The following is an 18,008-nucleotide window of genomic DNA, read 5'->3' as shown; positions in this document are numbered from 1 at the left end:
AAGTCCAACAATCCCAAAAATCCTAAAAGTCCCAAAAATCCAACAGTCCCAAAGTCGAACAATCCAACCATCCAAACGTGCCAAAGTCCAAACATCCCAAACCCAAACATCCAAAAACCCAAACGTCCAACAGTCCCAAAGTCCAAACGTCCAAAAATCCCAAAGTCCAAAAATGCAAACATCCAAACATCCAAAAACCCAAAACTCCAACAGTCCAAGTGTCCAAAAATACAAACAGCCAAAAATCCCAAAGTCCAAACATCCAAAAATCTCAACATCCAAAAGTCCAAATGTTCAAATGTCCAAAAATCCCAACATCCAAAAATCCAAATGTTCAAATGTCCAAAAATCTCAACATCCAAAAGTCCAAATGTTCAAATGTCCAAAAATCCAAATGTTCAAATGTCCAAAAATCTAACCATCCAAAAATCCAAATGGTCAAACGTCCAAAAATCTCAACATCCAAAAATCCAAATGGTCAAATGTCCAAAAATCTCAACATCCAAAAATCCAAATGTTCAAACATCCAAAAATCTCAACATCCAAAAATCAAAATGTTCAAATGTCCAAAAATCTAACCATCCAAAAATCCAAATGGTCAAACGTCCAAAAATCTCAACATCCAAAAATCCCAGAGTCCAAACCATTAAAAAAATCAAAAATCCCAAATGTCCAAAACAAAACCTGAACAGGATTCAGAATTTCCTGCAGGAATTCCCAGTGCTCTTCTCCTGGCTGCCCTGCACAGATGGAATTGTCCATGGGATAACAGCAGGGCAGCAGACCTGGGCTCGTCCCCAGAATTTCCTGCAGGAATTCCCAGTGCCCTTCTCCTGGCAGCCCTGCACAGATGGAATTGTCCATGGGATAACAGCAGGGCAGCAGACCTGGGCTCCTCCCCAGAATTTCCTGCAGGAATTCCCAGTGCCCTTCTCCTGGCTGCTCTGCACAGATGGAATTGTCCATGGGATAACAGCAGGGCAGCAGAACTGGGCTCGTCCCCAGAATTTCCTGCAGGAATTCCCAGTGCCCTTCTCCTGGCAGCCCTGCACAGATGGAATTGTCCATGGGATAACAGCAGGGCAGCAGAACTGGGCTCGTCCCCAGAATTTCCTGCAGGAATTCCCAGTGCCCTTCTCCTGGCTGCCCTGCACAGATGGAATTGTCCATGGGATAACAGCAGGGCAGCAGACCTGGGCTCCTCCCCAGAATTTCCTGCAGGAATTCCCAGTGCCCTTGCCCTGCAGGTGCTGAACGTGGCCCTGAGCTGCACCTGCTGCAGCAGTTGCACAATCCAGGTAAGGCGGAATCCGAAGCTCGCTTCCCTCCGTCCCCCTCCCTTCATCCCCAGCCCCGCGTGGAACCCAGCGCTCCGTGGCACAGGCTGTGGGATTTTCCTCGAGGAAAGGGAAGCCCTGCACCTTCCTGTCCCCTGGAGGGTTTCAGGAGCTGCTCCCTGAGAAGCCCAGGAAGGCTCAGCTCACCCTGACACCACCGAGTTTGTTTTCCACACCTCCTTCATTTCGTGCTCCAGCTGCTAAAGCCCTTTTTTTTTTTTTGCCTTTGCTAATGCTGCCCAAATATAACCGGGCAGGTGAAGGACTGCAGCTGAGCTGTGTTACAAACTTCTCCAGGAGCTTTCATTCCTGCAGCAGCTTCCAGCCTTTTCCTGAGCCAGACCCCACCCTGCTCTCCTGCACACAATCATCACCCAGGTCCATGCTGGCCAGCACTCAGAAAATCCTGCTAAATGCCAATTAAGTGTTTTCTGGGCTCTCCAAACCCTTTCCTGCACCTATTTCCTACTGCAGGTCATTATTGATGCGTTCCCTGGCAGGGATTTTTGTCAATATTCCCAAATCCATAAGTGCAGATGATGTTCTTAAAAGTTTACATGATATCCAGATATAAAAATAATATCAAACCAGTCCAGCATCCTCTGCCTGCACCCCTCAGGAGAGGTGGGGGAGACTGAAGGAGTTTCTTTACCAAAACACAGCTCAAGGAATTTCTTCACCACAACACAGCTCAAGGAATTTCTCCACTGAAGGAATTTTTTACCATAACACAACTCAAGGAATTTCTCCACTGAAGGAATTTTTTACCATAACACAACTGAAGGAATTTCTCCACTGAAGGAATTTTTTACCATAACACAGCTCAAGGAATTTCTCCACTGAAGGAATTTTTTACCATAACACAACTCAAGGAATTTCTCCACTGAAGGAATTTTTTACCATAACACAACTGAAGGAATTTCTCCACTGAAGGAATTTTTTACCATAACACAACTGAAGGAATTTCTCCAGTGAAGGAATTTTTTACCATAACACAACTGAAGGAATTTCTCCAGTGAAGGAATTTTTTACCATAACACAACTCAAGGAATTTCTCCACTGAAGGAATTTTTTACCATAACACAACTGAAGGAATTTCTCCACTGAAGGAATTTTTTACCATAAAACAACTGAAGGAATTTCTCCACTGAAGGAATTTTTTACCATAACACAACTGAAGGAATTTCTTCACTGAAGGAATTTTTTACCATAACACAGCTCAAGGAATTTCTCCACTGAAGGAATTTTTTACCATAAAACAACTGAAGGAATTTCTCCACTGAAGGAATTTTTTACCATAACACAACTGAAGGAATTTCTTCACTGAAGGAATTTTTTACCATAACACAACTGGCAGCGATGAGAGCCAGCAGGGGATGAAGATAAGGAATTCTGTGCTTCCAGGGGCAGGGCTGAGCTTATCAGAGCATGCCATCATTTTGTTATCAGAGCTGCCAGGGGCAGGAGCAGGAGCAGAAACCAAGCAGGTTCCTACCTTCGTCTCCTTCCGGGGCGTAGGACGCGGTGATGATGTCGATGTCGGCGCAGTTCATCACTATTTGGTTGGTTGCATTTTTCACCTGCAAGAGAAAAATCCATCAGAATGGGGGAGAAAAGGGAATTCCCAGCTCTCATCCATCTAAAAGCCAGCAGGAGCTGTTTGAAGGAGAATTGGGATGGTGAAAGAGGAGGTGCTGCGGGGCTCAGTCACTCATCTCTCCACTGGGAAATGTTTAATGCTGGGGAAAACAAACAAACAAACAAACAAACAAACAAAAAAAAAACCAAAAAAAAAACCAGGGCTGAAAACTTCACAATGGGGCCTGGGAATCCAAACCCAATAAAAACACATCCTGAGCCCATCAGCCTCCTCTGGGGATGGCCTAAGGGACACCAGAGTGGAGCTCTTGGAGCACAGACAGGGGTCTTTGGGAGATGAAGCCCCACACAACCTCTGTGCGTGCTCTCAGAGCTCCTCAGCTCAAAAACATCTGCCAGGAGATTCTCCTTCCCTTTTTCCTGGGACCTTCCCTTCTGCCAGCTCTTGGCTCCACACACTTTGCTTTATTTACCAAGTGCCAGCTCCCAGCGTAGGAATAAACCGTGGGGCCGTGCCAGTTCTCTGTTTGAATGCAGAGGAATTCAAATTAAATATAAATTCATTACAAAGGGGTGAAATATTTGGGAGTTAGGCAGAAATTTATGGCTGGAATCACCAGAATGATCAGGCTGGATCTAGCTGGGAATCCTGCTTGTCCCAGGATGGGATTTCTAGCAGGAGACACCAGCAGTTTCTTAAATAAAGGAGTAGCAATTTCTGTAACAGATTGAACACGGGTACAAAGAAATTCGTTGCTACCCCAGAATCAGCTCATTAAAGCCTAAAAAACTCCGTCCTTTGCTTTCCCCTCCCCACTGTTATAACCTCAAAATGCCCTGTGAACAGCTGGAGCCACCACTGCAGTACCAGGTCTGGACTGGGAACCTGGAGCTGCTCCAGCTCTGGGATCCGGGCACGGAAAGGACAAGGAGAGATCAGAGGGATGGAGCAAAAACTGGGAACATTGGGAGGAGGAGGTTCAGGGGTTAACTGGGTTTAAGGAGTGCCAGTGCCTGAAAGGAGCCAGGAAGGAAAATGGGATGAATTTCACGGAGTGCCAGGAAAGGGGGGAATGGGTTTGCACTGCCAGAGAACGAGGCTGGGGGGGCTTTGAGGGGCGAGTCCTTCCCCAGGAGGCTGGGATGGATTTGCTGGAGAAGCTGGGGCTGCCCCCGGACCCCTGGAATTGTCCACTGGACACCTTGGATCAGCAGGACCGGATGGGATTGAAGGTCCCCTCCAACCCCAATCCCATCAGCCCAAACCTCTGTGCACGCTCACAGCTCCCTCTATCCCATTATTATGACGTATTAGATAATAGTCCATTGTTATCGGATCAGAAATCATTTTATTTCCTTTATAAAACCCCACAGAAGGGCTCAGGTGTCCCCTCGCTTCTCCCTGTGCCATCAGGGACCTGGCAATAAATAACCCAGGGATGGCTCCTCAGCCACCTGGGAGAGAAAAACCAAATCTGAGTTTATTTATGGATGAGGGAGGATTGAAGGAATTGAAATTTGGGATTTAACAGGTGCCCCCACATCCCTAAGGATGCTCCATCCACGAGCCACCACCTCATGCACTTTCAGCCCAGGAATTTCTCCCTGACCTCTCTGACCTAACAAACATCCCCGATTTATCCCCAGCGATGGAACTGTTTAATTAATAAATATGAATTAAGCAGGAATAAATGCTGTAAGGTTTACACTTTTGGAGCTCCTGCTCCCCTGCACTGGTGTCACACCAAGAGCTGCAGCACAGCTCATTTCACCTCCTCATGGACTTCAAATCCAACTCATTTCAATTAATAAACCCAACCTGATCACGAAAACAAAGTTTTCTTGCTAAGCGCTGAGAGCAAGTCTAACAGCTGAGGTGACACAAGAAAAAAAAAAAAAAAATCTGATTTTTTTCCAGGAAAGATTTGCAACCCAAAATCCATTTTCCCACCCCCCCCCCCCCAATTCTGAGCGCATCGAACTGAAAAATTAAAACTCTTCCCCCAAACCCAAAAATCAAAGCTTAATTTTTACCACAATAATGCAGCTTGGGGGTTTTTATCAAGGTTTTTCTAAAATGCAGAATGATCAGGATGAGAAAAGTTTTTTATAAAAATGTCTGGAGACTTTTATTCAGTTTATAAATCCAAATCTCTCTGGATTTGGAGCTGTCCAAATTCCAGACAATGTGAGTTTAACAATGGGCTTCATCTCTGAAAAAACAACTTTTTCCAGGACACAACTTTCAGCCTGTAAAATAAAAAAAAAAAATTTAGGTTTAAGCACAGAAAAAAGCCAGAGGCTCCTTAAACAGGCAATTACCTATTTTTAGATTTTTTTTTTTCTTTACTTCTTACCAATATCAAGCCAGTTTTATAAAGGGCAGCATAGTAGAAAATATCTAAAAAAAAAAAAAAAACAGGAGGGTAAAAAAGTTCATTTTTAACTATCCCAAAAGAGTGGGTGAAATTCAGTGTACAGGCAGAAATTCTGTCTGGAGATCACCCCTCAAAAAAAAATCCAGAAATTCAGTGTACAGTCAGGAATTCTGTCTGGAGATCACCCCTCAAAAAAAAATCCAGAAATTCAGTGTACAGGCAGGAATTCTGCCTGGAGAGTTCCCTTAAAAAGGGGTGAAATTCACTGGAGATCTCCCTAAAAAAAATAATCCTGAAATTCAGTGTACAGGCAGGAATTCTGCCTGGAGATCACCCTAAAATAATCCTGAAATTCAGTGTACAGGTAGGAATTCTGCCTGGAGAGTTCCCTTAAAAAGAGGTGAAATTGAATTTACAGGTAGCTTGTAGATCTCCCAAAAAAAAAAGGCTGAAATTCAGTGTACAGGCAGGAATTCTGGCTGGAGATCATCCTTCCAAAAAAATCCAGAAATTCAGTGTACAGGCAGGAATTCTGCCTGGAGATTTCCCCTAAAAAGGGGTGAAATTCACTGGAGATCTCCCTAAAAAAAATAATCCTGAAATTCAGTGTACAGGCAGGAATTCTGCCTGGAGAGTTCCCTTAAAAAGGGGTGAAATTGAATTTACAGGTAGCTTGTAGATCTCCCAAAAAAAAAAGGCTGAAATTCAGTGTACAGGCAGAAATTCTGGCTGGAGATCATCCTTCAAAAAAAAATCCAGAAATTCAGTGTACAGGCAGGAATTCTGTCTGGAGAGTTCCCTTAAAAAGGGGTGAAATTCACTGGAGATCTCCTTAAAAAAAAATCCAGAAATTCAGTGTACAGGCAGGAATTCTGCCTGGAGATCACCCTAAAATAATCCAGAAATTCAGTGTACAGGCAGGAATTCTGCCTGGAGAGTTCCCCTAAAAAGGGGTGAAATTCACTGGAGATCTCCCTAAAAAAAATAATCCTGAAATTCAGTGTACAGGCAGGAATTCTGCCTGGAGATCACCCTAAAATAATCCAGAAATTCAGTGTACAGGCAGGAATTCTGCCTGGAGATCACCCTAAAATAATCCTGAAATTCAGTGTACAGGCAGAAATTCTGCCTGGAGATCTCAGCACCTTCTGAGAATTTAATTCAGAGGGGAAAAGAAATTTTTCCTGTTGCCACCTCCCAGCAGCCACACCTGGGAGAACAAAAGCAAAAGAGGAGCAGAACCAGCCCCAGCATGGTTCACTCATGACCAGGAACTGCTCAAAAATGAATTTATCTTTTTTTTATCCCTTCAAAATGACACGTTCTGGAAGGCAGGTGTGCTGGGAAAGCAGTGATTTTTAGCTATTAAATGCCAAAAAAAAAAAAAAGAAGCAGATTTTTGCATAAAATATAAGCAGTCAACGAGGGGGATGTGTGGGGTTGTCACCCTGCTTCACCTTGCTCTGGAATATAAAATAATAAATATAATAAATTGACTTTTCAGCAAGGAAAGGTTCATTGAGAGAAGGGCAGCTCTGCATAGCTCAGAAATCAGGTGGGTCAAGAAAATCTGGAGGGAAGGAATAATTTAGGATTGTAAACTCCTGGATTTTGATGAATTAAATTGAATATTGAATTAAATCAGAATTCAAACACCACTAGCAGGGAAGGGAAAACTCATCCAGCAGGAGAAAACAGCTGAAATCCCCCCCCCCAAAAAAAAAAAAAAATTAATATTTGATGGGAGAAGAGCTAAAAATGTGGATTATTTGGCTGTGCCAAAGAAAAGCTAAAAGTGCTGCAAACCTCTTGGTGGTCAAAGCAGCAAAGGATTTGCTGGAAAATATTTTTCCAATTTTTTTTTTCTTTTCTTTTTTCTTTTTTTTTTTTTTTTTTTTTTTTTTTTTTTTAGGATATTAGGAACAGAGATTTGAAATCCAGGATGAGGTGCATCCAAAGGGAGCCAAAATTAATTCTCCAGAGCTCAGATAATTCCAATCTTGTCACGTGGCTCCTTTTCTAAAAGCAGCACTACAACAACTGCGTGTGGTTCTTTTTTTTTTTTTTTAGCAGGTTTTTTTTAATCTAAAAATAGACACCTAAATTTACTCTGGTTTTGGGTTCCAGGGCGTGTCTTTTGTAAGAATTCAAACCTTCAATGAGGAGAGAAATAAAGAGATTTATTAACCTGTAAATCTCCAGCAAATTCTGGTGGAGTAAAATTAACAAGGCCAGGATTAATTGGCCTGCTGGAAAAATTTCCTTTTATTCCAAAGAACATCCAGCTCCAGAGGTGTGGGATTCACAGGGATGAGAAAATCCCTTCTGTGATCCAAACCCATCCCAGCTTCAGGAATTATGGGGCTGAAGGAGACTTTTTGGGGAAAAAAGGTGAAAATTATGGGGCTGAAGGAGCCTTTTTGGGGAGGAAAAAGTAAAAATTATGGGGCTGAAAGAGACTTTTTGGGGGGAAAATGTAAAAATTATGGGGCTGAAGGAGACTTTTTGGGGGAAAAGGGTGAAAATTATGGGGCTGAAGGAGCCTTTTTGGAGGGAAAAAAGTAAAAATTATGGGGCTGAAGGAGACTTTTTTGGGGGAGGAAAAAGTAAAAATTATGGGGCTGAAGGAGCCTTTTTGGAGGGGAAAAGGGTGAAAATTATGGGGCTGAAGGAGACTTTTTGGAGGGAAAAAAAGTAAAAATTATGGGGCTGAAGGAGACTTTTTGGAGGGAAAAAAGTAAAAATTATGGGGCTGAAGGAGACTTTTTGGGGGAAAAGGTGAAAATTATGGGGTTGAAAGAGACTTTTTTGGGGAGGAAAAAGTAAAAATTATGGGGCTGAAGGAGACTTTTTTGGGGAAAAAAGGTGAAAATTATGGGGCTGAAGGAACCTTTTTGGAGGGAAAAAAGGTGATAATTATGGGGCTGAAGGAGCCTTTTTGACAGAAAAAAGGGTGAAAATTATGGGGCTGAAGGAGCCTTTTTGGGGGCTAAAGGTTACAAAAACCTTCCTTTTGAGCTGCTGACAGCAGGAGAGCCCCGAGGTGCTGCCAGGCCCTTTAACCCTGCACTCCAGGTTTAACTCCACGTGCTGGAAATGCAGATTCCACCCCTGGACACCAAAGGATTTCTGCTGGATGAGTTCCCCACTCCCCAGGAGCACAAATACTACACCCAGCGAGCTCCACTTCCCCAGGATTCCACAGCAGAGTGTCACAATTAATCTTTAACCAGCAGGATCACTCTCTGGATTCCTTAGGCCAGCAGATATTGCATAATTAACCTATAAAAAGCAGCAGACAACCAGTTAAATATCACTAAATATGCCAGAGATGCTTTAAAGGCGCTGCAAAAGGGATTTCAAAGAGCCCAGGTTGTAAATAGTTCCCAGATAAATGTTCTGCAACCAAGGAACACCTCGGTGGAGTTTCCAGGCAGGGATGTGAATCAGCTCCAAGGAAGGGAATTTATGGGTAAGGAAACACCTGGAAGTTGGGAGGCAGCCCTGCCCCTCACAGGTGTGTTGAAAATTTGGATTTAAAAGCCTAAAGCTGGAAGCAGCTTTGTTTTTTTGTTGGTTTTTTTTTTTTTTTTTTTGCTGCTGGATAACACCAGGGCCACACATCCCCTCTTTGTTTCAGCCCTCCCAGGAGCCAAAAATTAAAATAATAAATAAATAAATAAATAAAATAAAAAGAAGTTTGACCCAGACACTGAGTAATGCAAGCGCCCCGTGCTGATAACCAGGCCCTGAGAGTCATAATTAAAGCTCCAACTAACAGAGGAATAATATCAATGAACCATTTCCACCCCACAACCTTAACTGGGCTGGTGGAGAGGCATCCCCACACCCTCAACAAATCAAAGCTGAAAGGCTGGGAGATGCCAGAAGTGGCAGAACAATCCCAGGAGTGTGAGCAGGAGACTGCTGCAGCTCGGGCTCTCCCACAGCCACACTTTGTCCCAGCTGGGAGCAGGGCTCCTTGTGAAACAGTTCATTTAAGGATTTTTTTTTATTATTTTTTTATTTTTTTTTAGGGGTTTTTTTTTTCAGCTGTGATAAATGGGAATTATGTACTGTCAGTTTATGTAATTGTTACACAACTGCACGGACTTCAAAAGTATTCGTGTGGCTGCACATTGTATTATTGAAAAATCTGGAATAACCGGTCACAATTTTAATAGATGGGTCACCAGAGCTCCTGAAAGGGCTGTGAAATTCAATTTGTCAAGATTTCAGCATCATTCCTTGATCCAGGGGGGACAATTCCCTGAGCTAGAACACACCACAAACAGGTCCCACTCCTTTTTCCTGCCTTTCAAACCTGCTGCCACCTCTTATCTTCCACACCAGCAGAGGTTTTATCCTCTGAAGATTATCTGGAGTTGCCATGCAAGTGGCAACATTTATTATTGTGGCACAAAGTGTTTCAGGTTATTTATAGGTCCTAAAGCCAACACAAGAGTCCTGCCCCAAAGCCAAGGCTGGGATGTTTATTTATTTATTTATTTTAGGGTTTGAAAGCCCCAAATTCTCCACAGAGGGCTGCAAATCCTATTAGTGGAGTGAGTAAGAATGATCAAGTGTTTCTTTGTAATAGCTTGACTAAACACCACACACTGCACCAATTCCACTCTGCCCTTAAAGATGCCAAATGAAAAAAAGAAAAAAAGCAGCACTTTGGAGGTTCTGGAAACCTTTTCCCAGTTTTTTGTTTGGGTTTTTTGGTGTTTTTTTTTTTTTTTTTTTTTTTTCGGTGTCAAAGTCCATGGGTCAAAAAGCATCACTGGTGTGGATTATTGTCATTTTCCAGCTGGGATAGAGCAGAGGAGCTGGCAATTATTATTGATTGGTATTAAAAAATTATTAAAAAAAATTTTAAAAAAAATTAAAAAATCAAAACAACAGCTGGATCTTCAAGAGGAAGCAGCACATGTATTTTCCCCAGTCAAAGATCAAAAATCTGGTGCTTTAACATAAATCCACTTTTGCCTCGATGAGTTTTCAAAGCTCTCAGGGGGTGCTGGAAACAGGAAACATCTCTGGTGAGCTCAGGTTGAGCTAGACAAGGCCCACAGGTCCTTCACTGAAGTCATTTGACCCCAAAACCACCCAAATCTCTTATTTTCTAGACCAGCTCAACACAAACACGCCGACAGTTATTCTTTTTATTATTTTTTGTTCATCAAGCCTTGCACAGAAAGCATCCTGCTGGTGAGCTGGTTGCTCCTCTCCCCATCAAGGTGCAGAGCATTTCCCCTCGGATTTTTCTGGGGTTTCCCTGTGCTTTGGGCACTTGGCAGCTCCAGGAAACCTGTCCAGATTCCCAGCCCTACTCGGGCAGGTGAACTCACCCCTGGATCCACTTTCCAGGAGCTGGGGAGGTGGCTCCTCCTCAACTCACGGTGCTAAAAGTTATCCAAAATAAAGATACATTCTTTAGATCTGTTTCAAAAACCTCGCCCTCTGGGGTTTGGTTTTTGTTTTTTGGGGTTGTTTTTTTTTTTTTTATTATTTTCCCCCCTCCTCTCTGCAGTGGGAACACCAGAGCAGCTCTCTGGGATGTGAACAAGGGTTTTTTTCACAGCCTGGAAACTTGTGGGGGTTCACTGCTTTTTCCTCAGCCCGTGGCCTCGCTGGTGGTGGGGAAGTGCAGGATTCCACATCTCCATGTGGAACCCACCTGGACACGGCAGGACATCCAAAAAAAAAAAAAAAAAAAAAAAAAAAAATCCTCCCCAAGGAATAAAACCTGCAAAGCAACCAGCCCTGCCAGGAGGAACTCCGGGTAATTCCTGCATCCCAGCAAAGTTCCCAAGGCTGCTGCTCACCGCTCCTCTCCTCAGCACTGGCTTAAAAAGCCACTGCTCCCCTCCCCCCGAGTGTTATTTTTAACCTGGATGATTTCAGTGATCCCATTTACAGCCCCACAGCTGGAACAGGGCCGGGGAGCAGGAATAGGTGTCTGGGATTAAAGGAGGAAAAGATCAGCAATTTCTCAAACCCAAAACAAACCCCAAAAGGCAGCAAGAGCGGCCGCGGGGCTGGAACCAAACCCCTGAGCCAGGATCAAATCCGCCAGGAGATTTAGGTTTTCAATATTTCTGTCACATGACACAAAGTTCCTCGTGTCTGGTTGGGTTCCTTGCAGGTCCCCAAAGTCACAAGATTGCCCATCATCCCCAGCTCGCACAGACACTCCCCAGGGAAGAACTCGCCCTCCTCTCTACCTGTCTTTCTTTTATTGCCTCCCTCCATTTATTACCTCGCTTTAAAACCAGGTTGAACCACCCCTTCATCGCAGCAAGGCTTAGATCTGCTCACATCTCAAGACTTAAAACCTCCCTCAGTTATTTTTTTTTTTTAGCTCTATGTGCGACCATCCAAATTTAAGGGAATAAATAAATAAATAAACCAAACCAACCAGTTATCCCTTAATAATTCTGTACCTATCTCAACTCCCAAGATAAAAAAAACAAGCACGTGAAAGCAAATTCGGGAAATCTTGGCAGAGCAGCCAATGAGAATGACTGGGAGAGACTTGAAGGATTTCACAGAACTGGTTCCGGCTCCGAAGCACGAGCACGGCGAGGATTTTTCTCTCCTTGCAGAAAAACGCGGCGTTTCGGCTCCGCAATCCCTTTTTTTTTTTTTTTTTTTTTTTCTCCCGGCCGCTTATCCCCAGCCTCTCCCCTCCCAGCTCTCCATGGCACCGAGGCCTACCCTGAGCGAGCCATCACCGGGCGAGGTGGGGGGGGGGGGGACTTCTCCTTTCACCGCTTATTTGGCTTTTCCAGCAAAATCCCGATCCATCCCCACACCCGCACGGAGCCCCCGTGGGGCAGGGCAGGACTTGGGGGGGGGGGGGGGGTTCCCTGAGGAGCTGGGGGGGACCGGGAACATCCCGGGGCTCCCGCAGCCCGGCCCGGGCCAGCGCTGCCCCGGGAGGAGCCGCCCGGGGGGGACCCGCAGCGGGGCTGGGCGGGGCTGTGCCCCCCTACACCAGAGCCAAGACAGGTTTAGGGGGGCCTGGAAGGGTTTTTTTGGGGGGGGGGGGGGGCATGAGGAGGGGTTTGTCCATCCGTGCTGAACGGAAACACAGCGAGGAGGCGCGGGGGAGCCCCGAGGGGCCTCCCTGCACCTGCCCGGCCGGGCCCTGGAGCTGAGGGCTGGGGGAATGGGGGAGCCGAGTGAGGGAGGAGGGGGGGGATCCCTGAGGGCACGGCAGGGAGAGGGGAAAAGGGGCTCCGTGAGGGCGGGACCGGGGGAAGCACCCTCGGGGCTGGGAAGGGGATTGAGGGGTCCCCCGGGAGGGACGGAGGGATCGCCTCGGGGAGAGGAGGGGGGGTCCGCGGGCTGGCGGGACCCCTTGGGGACGGGGTAGGAGGAGGAGGAGGATGAAGAAGGAGGGGGAGGGGGCTCTACCTGCACGGCGGCCTCCAGCTTGCCCTCGAAGGTAAAGTCGATGAGGTCCGGCTTGAGGCAGAGCCCATAGTTGATGGGGGACACGTCGGCGGGCAGCCGCTCGAACGGCCGCTTCTCCGGCATGGCGGGAGCGCGGGGGGTGCGGGGCTGCGCCCCCCCCGGCGGGGCGGCGGCGGCGGGGGGGGCGGGGAGGGCGGAGGGGGGGGGGGGGGGGGGATGGCGCGGGAAGGGCGACGCGGCCGCTCCGCACGGACACACCGAGAGGGAGCAGCGGCGGCAGCGGAGGAGGAAGATGAGGATGAGGAGGAGGGAGGGGCGGGGGCGCGCGCGCGCGCTCCCGGCTCGAGGCGGCCCCGGCGGGGGAGTGCGGGGAGAGGAGAGCGGAGGAAGGAGGGAGGGAGGCACGCACGCGGACGGCGCGTGCGCGTGCGCGCGGCGGCGCCACGCGGCCGCGCACGTAGCGCGCGCGAGGGGGGGGGGGGGGTGTGAAAGGCGGCGGGAGGACTTGCGTAAGGGGCGGACACCAGTGCGCCTGCGCGAAGGACACCCCGAGAGGACACGCCCTCCCCGGCCGTGGTCACGCCCCCTCTCCCGGTGCTGCGGGGCGGGACGGGACCGGTAACGGGGATGAGTGTATGAGTGAGAGTGTGTGTGTGTGTGTGTGTGTGTGTGTGTGTGTGTGTGTGTGTGTGAGTGTGAGTGTGAATGGGGATCACTGTGTGTGTATGTGTGTATGTGTGTGTGTTAATGGGGATCACTCTGTGTGTTTGTGTGTGTGTGTGTGTGTGTGTTAATGGGGATCACTGTGTGTGTGTGTGTGTGTGTGTGTGTGTTAATGGGGATCACTGTGTGTGTGTGTGTGTGTGTGTGTGTTAATGGGGATCACTGTGTGTGTGTGTGTGTGTTAATGGGGATCACTGTGTGTGTTTGTGTGTGTGTGTGTTAATGGGGATCACTGTGTGTGTTTGTGTGTGTGTGTGTGTTAATGGGGATCACTGTGTGTGTGTGTGTGTGTGTGTTAATGGGGATCACTGTGTGTGTGTGTGTGTGTGTTAATGGGGATCACTGTGTGTGTGTGTGTGTGTTTTAATGGGGATCACTGTGTGTGTGTGTGTGTGTGTGTGTGTGTTAATGGGGATCACTGTGTGTGTGTGTGTGTGTGTGTGTGTGTTAATGGGGATCACTGTGTGTGTTTGTGTGTGTGTGTGTGTGTTAATGGGGATCACTGTGTGTGTGTGTGTGTGTGTGTGTGTTAATGGGGATCACTGTGTGTGTGTGTGTGTGTGTGTGTGTTAATGGGGATCACTGTGTGTGTGTGTGTGTGTTAATGGGGATCACTGTGTGTGTGTGTGTGTGTGTGTTAATGGGGATCACTGTGTGTGTGTGTGTGTGTGTGTGTGTGTGTGTGTGTGTTAATGGGGATCACTCTGTGTGTTTGTGTGTGTGTGTGTGTGTGTGTGTGTGTGTGTTAATGGGGATCACTCTGTGTGTTTGTGTGTGTGTGTGTGTGTGTGTGTGTGTTAATGGGGATCACTGTGTGTGTTTGTGTGTGTGTGTGTTAATGGGGATCACTCTGTGTGTTTGTGTGTGTGTGTGTGTGTGTGTGTTAATGGGGATCACTCTGTGTGTTTGTGTGTGTGTGTGTTAATGGGGATCACTGTGTGTGTTTGTGTGTGTGTGTGTTAATGGGGATCACTCTGTGTGTTTGTGTGTGTGTGTGTGTGTGTTAATGGGGATCACTGTGTGTGTGTGTGTGTGTGTGTGTGTGTGTGTGTGAATGGGGATCACTGTGTGTGTGTGTGTGTTAATGGGGATCACTCTGTGTGTTTGTGTGTGTGTGTGTGTTAATGGGGATCACTGTGTGTGTGTGTGTGTGTGTTAATGGGGATCACTGTGTGTGTTTGTGTGTGTGTGTGTGTGTTAATGGGGATCACTCTGTGTGTTTGTGTGTGTGTGTGTTAATGGGGATCACTGTGTGTGTGTGTGTGTGTGTGTTTTAATGGGGATCACTGTGTGTGTGTGTGTGTGTGTGTGTGTGTTAATGGGGATCACTGTGTGTGTTTGTGTGTGTGTGTGTGTGTGTGTGTGTGTTAATGGGGATCACTCTGTGTGTTTGTGTGTGTGTGTGTGTGTGTGTTAATTGGGATCCTGGTGTGAGCTGGAATGGTGCCCCCATTACTGAACCACCCAGTTTTCCCTCTTTGCCCTCTATATTTCATTTCTCGCTTTTCCCAGAGATCCCAAACCAGCACATGCGTATTGGGGTTTCTGCAGGGCTCCCGTTTTCCCATCCAGCCCTCTGAGCACCCCCGGCCCCGGGCAGTGCCTGCTCCTGGTTTCTGGAGGACACACGTCCCTTTCTCCAGGGCTTCAGCCACTTCTGGGTCCCCCTGACCCAGACAAGAGAGCAAAGCTCGGGGTGTAACTGTCACCAACCTCCAGCACCAAAAAATTGTGAAATCACATAAAACCTCTTGGATTTTGCCACAAAAATGGGATGTTTGGAGCAGGGAGGTGTTCTGTCCACCAGGCTTGTCCTGGCAGCAGCGTTGGGTTGGTTTTCTCCCCACCCTGAGTCTACAACCACTCTCTTCCTCCTCTTCTTCCTCGTGCCTGAAATGCAGCATCCAGGTAAATCCTGGGTGTCGCAGGACTTCCAGGATAACCCTCCTGGGAAAGCCCTTTGTGGCCAGGCTCGTGTACTAGAAATTTTGTTTTAAATCTGAATTTCTTGGGCAGGAAGACCCCGAGGTCCTGCAGTACTTTGGGGCTCACTCTGGGGTCTCCTGGGAGATGCTCCACAAGGAATCCAGCTGGAAAAGCCTTGCACACATTGCAGGGAGCAGAAATCCAGGGAAATACCTGTCCCGAGTCAGTGCTGTGGGACACCTGGTCAGGCGTGTGACAATCTCCAATAGCAAGTTTAAAAATCGACAACTAAAGCTTTAATTTTGGGGGGGAGGGTAAAGGGTGAAAAATTCCAGCTGCTTTTCCTGCACCCCACTTTTGGGGCAACAGCCCCAGCCCTGCTCTGGAATTTGGATCCAGGAACTCATCCGCTGGCTCCATAGGGGGCTAAATATGGATTTAATTAATCTCAGCCCCCCGAAAGGGCTGTGAAGGGTTTGGGGGTGGCATAATCACCCTCGTTTTAGGAAGGACACTGGGAATCATTCTTAGCCTTCCAACACTGGAAAGTGGGATTGATTTTTATTTTTTTTTAATCCCGTTCCTTCCCCAACGAGATTTATTTCTGTTAAAGTGGTTACTTTGTTGTTTAAAAAAGATAATATAGTGCTGAGCCAGGGAGGGAGCGAGCAGGGAGTGGAGAAAGTGAGCAGGGATTTGAGGAGGGGAGTTGGATTCGAGGTAGGGAGCAGGAATTTGAGGAGGGAATGGGGATTTTAGGAAGGAAAAGAGATTTGAGGAGGAAAACGGGATTCGAGGAGGGGACTGGAGATTCAAGGCAGGGAGGAGCAGGGATTTGAGGGAGGGAGCAGGGATTCACTGAGACCTGGCGGAGCCGGCGGCACGAACTGGGGCAGGGAGAAAGTACAGACAGCTCTCAGCACATCGTTACAAAATCCCAGCGCTGCCCAGCCCGGGTTCATCCGGGGCTGCCGCGGGGCCGCATTGTGCTGCAGAGCCCCGGGGAGGGAAAGGGAGACAAGGGAACAGCTGGAAACAGCTGGAAACAGCTGGAGCCGCGCGGGGCATTCAGGCGGCGGCCGCCCTGCTCCATCCTGCCAGTTCCCAGTGCCTCGGAGGGGTGCGGAGCGCCGGGGGACACGGGGACACGGGCAGGCTGAGGGATGGGGGGGACATCGGCGCTGGCACCTGGTCCAGGGGATTTTTCAGGATTTTACGGAATCCTGGCGAGGGAAGGGCTGAAAGTCCCGTCTTGCCCTGCAGCGAGGGAAGGGCTGGACCCCACGGTTTGGCGAGGAGGCTCCTTGTGGGATTTGCAGCTGGGATGGATGGATGGATGGATGGATGGATGGATGGATGGATGGATGGATGGATGGATGGATGGATGGAATTGGACTCAGCCTGGTCCAATTGTCTGTGCTGGGGACACCCCGAGGCCACCGCAGCAGGACGGCAAGAGGAGCCCAGCTGTGACACAGCCGTGCTGGAGGACACTGCCAGGGCAAAAACCCCGTCCCCTCCCGCCTTGCCTGGGAGCTGGCACCGCGTGTGGCCGCGGGTGACTGTCCCTGGCAGAACCACTGGAAGGTCAGGGGCAGGATAAAACTATTCCTGGAGCAGAGCTGCTGGGCTCCGCGGGAGGGAAGCCGAGGGGATTGTCTCCTCTGAGCTTTCATTCCCGTCCCGGGTGGCCGCGGGGTCACTGGGTGCCCTCCTGGCCCGCGAGGGGGGTCTCAGTGGCCACGGGGCTTGTGTTTTGCCAAGGGCTCCGGGTGCACTGTGGGTGTTGCTCGGCACGGGAGATGCTGGGAGGTGACAGATACTGCTGTCAGCAATAATCCAGAAAGAAAAATAAAAAGAAGGAAGAAAGCGAGAGGCTCCAAGGAGAAAGCCGGGGGGAAGCCTCCTCCTCCTCCTCCTCCTCCTCCTCCTCCTCCTCCTCCTCCTCCTCCTCTGCCGTGTCCTGACCAAACCGGGTTCTCCTGTAGTGCCAGACTGGGGAGGGCCCGGGGACAAACGCAGGGGACTGGGTGGAAACCAGGGACTGTAATTATCCCTGAGCCTCTGCAGCCACCAACCGCTGTCAGTGCTCCCTTCTAATTAGAAAAAAAAAAAAAAAAAAAAAAAAAGGAGGGGAAGAAAGAAAGAAAGAAAGAAAGAAAAGAAAGAAAGAAAGAAAGAAAAGAAAGAAAGAAAAGAAAGAAAGAAAGAAAGAAAGAAAGAAAGAAAGAAAGAAAGAAAGAAAGAAAGAAAGAAAGAAAGAAAGAAAATTCCCAAGAGAAACTTTTCTTCTCTATCTCTCTTCGGAGTTTTGGTTGTTGCTGGCGGGAGCGGGAGCAGCCGGAGGGCACCGGCTAATCCTGCCTCGCAGGTCTGGGCCGCCGGCTTAGGGCTGGAATCTCTGGTATTCGGGAGCGCGGGGACAGCAGCGCTCCGAGCTCTCGGGGCCTCTCGCTCCGCGGGTCATTCCCGGGGGGGTTGGGAGGGAGGCGTTTTTCCCTGGATTTTCCCCTCTCCAGTGTGTGCGTGCGGCTCTGCCCGTCCCCTCCCGCCTCCCCGCGGGGCACCTGGGACAAGTTGCACAAGGATGGAGGCAAATGTGGCCAAACCTCTGCCTGGA

At 48.2% G+C, this 18,008-nt stretch overlaps 1 protein-coding gene across 1 annotated transcript in view; it reads right to left on the bottom strand.

The window, feature by feature from the left end:
* Positions 1-12,862, bottom strand: part of NPEPPS (aminopeptidase puromycin sensitive) — a 79,517-nt gene extending 66,655 nt beyond the window's left edge. The window contains exons 1-2 of the mRNA XM_062508265.1: positions 12,740-12,862; positions 2,833-2,917 (exon numbers count right to left, since the gene is read on the bottom strand). Of these exons, the coding sequence (XP_062364249.1) occupies positions 2,833-2,917; positions 12,740-12,862 (208 nt within the window). The remainder of the gene's footprint in view (positions 1-2,832; positions 2,918-12,739) is intronic.
* Positions 12,863-18,008: the final 5,146 nt, after the last annotated feature.

Source organism: Cinclus cinclus, chromosome 24 (genome assembly GCF_963662255.1).
Source record: "Cinclus cinclus chromosome 24, bCinCin1.1, whole genome shotgun sequence".
Classification (NCBI taxonomy): Eukaryota; Metazoa; Chordata; class Aves; order Passeriformes; family Cinclidae; genus Cinclus; species Cinclus cinclus.
This window is presented reverse-complemented; position numbering and strand designations above follow the sequence as displayed.